The sequence below is a fragment of the Triticum dicoccoides genome, unplaced genomic scaffold, assembly GCF_002162155.2.
Source record: "Triticum dicoccoides isolate Atlit2015 ecotype Zavitan unplaced genomic scaffold, WEW_v2.0 scaffold203519, whole genome shotgun sequence".
Classification (NCBI taxonomy): domain Eukaryota; kingdom Viridiplantae; phylum Streptophyta; class Magnoliopsida; order Poales; family Poaceae; genus Triticum; species Triticum dicoccoides.
This window is the reverse complement of record NW_021235281.1, coordinates 1-4844: the sequence shown is the minus strand read 5'-3', so window position 1 is coordinate 4844 and position 4844 is coordinate 1. Positions and strand designations below refer to the sequence as shown.

The 4844-nt window shown below is 44.8% G+C and overlaps 1 protein-coding gene across 1 annotated transcript; it reads left to right on the top strand.

The window, feature by feature from the left end:
* The first annotated feature begins 1052 nt into the window (after positions 1-1052).
* On the top strand, positions 1053-3458 carry LOC119345079 (jacalin-related lectin 19-like). Its single transcript, XM_037615305.1, has 4 exons — positions 1053-1104; positions 2026-2384; positions 2698-2883; positions 3059-3458. The coding sequence occupies exons 1-4, from the start codon at positions 1053-1055 to the stop codon at positions 3296-3298; spliced, it is 837 nt and encodes a 278-aa protein (XP_037471202.1). The 3' UTR covers positions 3299-3458.
* The last annotated feature ends 1386 nt before the right edge of the window (positions 3459-4844 follow it).

The following is a 4844-nucleotide window of genomic DNA, read 5'->3' as shown; positions in this document are numbered from 1 at the left end:
CTTCCTTGGGTTCGACGACGTCATAGCAACATCCAACTTCATGTATGGCCTCGGCACGTTGCTTGAGTTCGCATCCTTTCTATGGCTCCGAGTTAGGCATCCTGCACTGAAACGTCCCTACCGCGTGCCGCTACCAGTTCCCGCACTTGTGGTCATGTGCATCGTGCCATTATCGTTCCTCGCCTACGTGTGTGTGGTGGCCAGGTGGAGGGTACTCGCCATCGCCGCGGGGCTGACCACACTCGGCGTTGGGTGGCACGGTGTCATGAGGATGTGTAGAGTCAAGAAGTTACTTAGTTTCAACAATGTTTAGTGGTTTCAGTTGAATAAGATGGCACCACATATATTGCTGCTCAGGGTTGTAATATATTTGAATGAAATTCAGGTGTATCGAACATGAATATTATGATTGATAATTTGGGAATTGACCCTGAAAGTACATATGATTATTGTATAGTTCTAAACTATTTTGTAAGTATATAAGTTGAGTAATGAAATGAAAATGCATGTGCTTCTTCCCATGCATGGTTGCAAACTAAGGTGACCCTTTGGTTGACTATTGTGATCACATATTTGCATGTGGAGAGAAATATATTAGTGGAGACAGCCTATTTACTTATATATAGGGCATCCGTGATGTATGTCAGTGTCGGCAGCATCTCTCCAAGAGCTTCCCTGCGGATTGGAGATACCTTCAACAGCAATGGCTGATGCCCCTCTTCCTTTGGAGTCTTCCGTTCGTCCAGTATGCAATGGCTTCATGGAGGTCGTAATCTTGGCACGCTGGAAGCCTGCAAGTACCACGTGACAATAACCGACCACTCTGCAGCATTTCTAATCAGACTTTCAGCAGGCAAAGCATGACACTATGACTATGATCACCACGGACCTACGCAGCACATCAGTGCATGCCCCACTATATTAAGCTTACATTATTAGCATCTCTGAACATAAATCAACGAGGAAAAAAACAGGCTCAGTAAAAGACCGGATCGCTGTCCTCCCCTCAGGCGCTGCTGGTTGCGGTTGTTCTGAATTCTGATTGCTGCACCATGGACACGTCGCCGGATGCGTGGGTGAATGGCTACTTGGCTGATGCCGCAGGTATGTACCGACGCTTATTCCCTTAGTGACCTAAAACATCTTATATTTATTTACAGAGGGAGTACAAGCAAAGTAATTACGGTCACCTCGTAACTCAGATCAATGAGGAAATTAAGATGCGGGGAGGAAGCAAGATCATATGGTGTCATGATGATGATGATGATGATCTTGACTAGACTGAATAAGTACACCTCACTTGTCCGTGTCGTTGTGTGATGTGGTGGCAAGGAGGCGTGTGGGTGAGGCTTTGCTTATTATCTCTATTGATGATGATGATTATTTCCAACAACTATGTCTTGTATGCAACTTAACTTTCTCATCGCGTGGTTCATTTCCGCATGCTTGGTTATTTAAATTGTACCGATGCATCTATATTATTACTTAACTTTCTCATGGTAGCATAAGCAAAGAAAATTACATCCAGATTTGTAGACCGTCTAGCGACGATTACAATCACTGATCATTGAAAAGTTTTTTTAAACCTTACATTGCAAAGATTGTCACACTCACCAACCAAATTCCATGCTCCGGAGTCTGGTTTTTAAGGGTGTAAAAGGGCGGAAGTCGAAACAAACGATCAATGGGGTAGTACTACCACTCTTTTGTGAACACTGGCTTGCGTTTGCTATTTGTAAGTCGCTTGAAATTCTATTCGGCCGAGGTCGATTTTCTCAGAAGAAGAAGGGGAGGACTAGTGACTCTTCATTTTATTTTGCGGCAAAATAAAATAAATCAGCAAACTTAGTGACCCATTAAATTGCACGCTCACTTAAACTCTGGTTTCCTGGGAATCGGAACAGATCGATCGATGAAAGCCAGAAGCCTCCCGCATGGCATCCCCGGTCTCAAGTCTTAAATGAACATGGTATGGAAGACGAACCGAAAAGCCTCAGTATATATTTGGTCCTAGCTAGCTGCTAGCTTCCCCATCACCAATTCACCATCGCCAGCTCGTGGAGCTGGTAGTGGAAACGTCCATCCACAAGAAGATAGAGAAGGCCGGTAGCAAGGTGACCGTCAAAGTGAAGGAGCCGAAGCAAGAGGATCACGGCAGCATCCCGCAGGCCAGATCGTTGTCGGCCACCGCGATCTGCATGCCGGCAGGATCGTCAGCAGTGATCCCGCTCCAGCAAGTCGCATGTTTACCGGCGGGCCCCTTCGCGGTTGTTCTGCCGGAGATCACCAGTGGCGCCCCCGCCACAATCACGGTCAGCATCGGCGACCATCGCAGCAAGGGGAAAGCCACTGAGGACAAGCGCGAGAAGGCCGTAAAAGCAAAGGTAATGCGTGCATCCTAGCTAGCATTTATATCACCGAAAAAAATAGCGTGCTATAGCAGCGCTAATAGCACGCTATAGCATATGGAGAATGGTCTCACTAAAAAAATTAATGTACAATGCCTCGCTAATAGCATGTTATAGCGCGCTATAGCACGCTAATAGCATATTTTCAGGGGCCACGCTATTTTCTATAGCGCGCCATTTTTTTTAGTGATTTATATACGTGGTTCCATGTATCTGGCAATTTCTCCATCTGAATGATCTCGCGTGATACTACTTTCTTGTGTTGTGCTCTCGGGGGCGGGTTCTCAAGATGGGTCCTTGTGGTGGCCCTGGTGGCGACGTGTGGAAGATGGACGTGCGCGGCGTCGACCGCATCGTCAAGGTGATCCTGTGGCATGCAGGCGCAGTCGACGCAATCTCGGTTTCGTACGAGCGGGATGGCCAGATTGAGCAGACCGAGCACTGGGGGAAACCTGAGGGTCGACAACGCTCAGAGGTGATACTCCTAATTAAGACCTACTCCATTCATCACATTATTCTTTGATAGATCTTTTCTGAAGGGGATGCCATGCCATTCCAATGAACGTACAACTTTTGAATTGAATCATTCAAAATGCGCCTAGGAAAATTAGCACTTCATGTATCTGTTATTTTGTTTTTGGCATGTGCAGATCTGTTTGGATCCGGATGAATACCTCACCGGTATGAAAGGGCATGTGGGCGAGTTCGGTGGCTCTTTCCTTGTCGGAGCGCTTAATTTAGTTGGCAACCGGCGCTCCTTCGGACCATACGGGACAAGGAAAGGCCCGCCGTTCGAGTTGCCTGCGGCGGCCGGCCAAATCATCGTCTTCCACGGGCGTTCCGGAGGCCTCCTTGACGCGCTTGGCATCTACGTCAAGATGGATGACTAGCCCTTGCTCCAGACCATCAATGATTGATCCTACCGTGTGAACCAATTTAGACGTCCGCACTATTGTTAATTTGGACAACCCCTATCTTTATTGTGCATGCATGTTTGTTAGCTGCTTCTTTCATTGTGCATGCATGTTTGTTAGCTGCTTCTTCTGTTGATGATTTCATGGTCAAATTTACTTCTCTCAATGTAACAATAAGGATGAATAAGATTGGTAGTCTGCTGTTTACCGCTATTCTAGCCGACAACCATCCAACTACAAACCAGATTAAACTTACGCTCCAAATTTATAAATCCATTGCAACAAAAAGGAAATTCTCATCCAACAATTTTTTGGTCTCTTTTATGCAACAAAATTGTGAAGTACTCCCTCCTTCCCAAAATATAATAAAGTTTTTGACACTATGCTAGGGTAAAAAATGTTCTTATATTTTGGGACGGAGGGGAGTACTTGATACTCCTACCGCTCATGCCAGAAAAATAAGAATTTTTCTCATTGATCTCGAAAACTAGAGTTCTAGCCTTGTAGGAGCTCTGGTCCTCCTTCAAAGAAACACTTCAGCTTCTCCTTGATATCCGCACTAGAGCTTTAGCCTTGTAGGTGCTCTTGTTCTCTTTTATGGCAGCTCTTCACCACCTATGAATACATTTGTTTGGCGTTTCGAGCTGTCTACCACAAACTCTTTTTGTAACACGTCTACCACAAACTCTATTAGTAACAGCTGCAGCATTTGGCTTTTCTTCTTCCTGTTTCCCAGTTTAAAAATACAGCACAGACGGCGGAGGAGATTGTCAGTTACTATCTTTAGGCTACCACCGTGGTTCATTCAGCACAACACGCCCCTGATAGCACAACAACGCCGCGGCACCCATCACGGTCCATTCAGACATCTTCCTTGACTCAGTTCACCCATCGCGACACTCATTTTTTTTTTCATTTTCCATGGCGTGCAGAATCTCTCCCTGATGTTTGCTGAACACAACACCGTCCGATTCTGTTTTCATGTGACCAAATGAACTGGTAAATACTAGTTGCTGAACACAACAACGCACGAACCGGGACCAATGCGCCTCGCCCATGGCCCATGACCATTAGTCCCTTCTTGTGCCACAAACCGGGACTAAAGGGTTGGTCCTCGTTGCGGTCAGAGTTTAGTCCCACCTCGCCAACCGAAGGGCGCTCACACCGGTTTATAAGCCCCTCCCTCTCTGCCTTGTTGAGCTCCTCTCAAAGTGAAAATAGATGCCCTTATACAGGGAATTTGACCTAAATTCATACTGAATTTATCTGAAATTCATAGAAATTTATTATGAATTTAGGTTGAATTTTCTCTATAGGCGCATCTATGCTCATTTTTTTAGTAAAGTTAATCACAAACTTGTGATTCACACAAATTTCAAAGAATTCAACTTTTAACTATTCAAATTTGAAAACTAATGGCACTAACAGAAAGTTTATAATTTTTGTGACTTAAAAGAAAAATAATTAAACATAAACTTTAATAAAATAAATAAAAATAGCAACAATAAGTATTTTCTTGTAA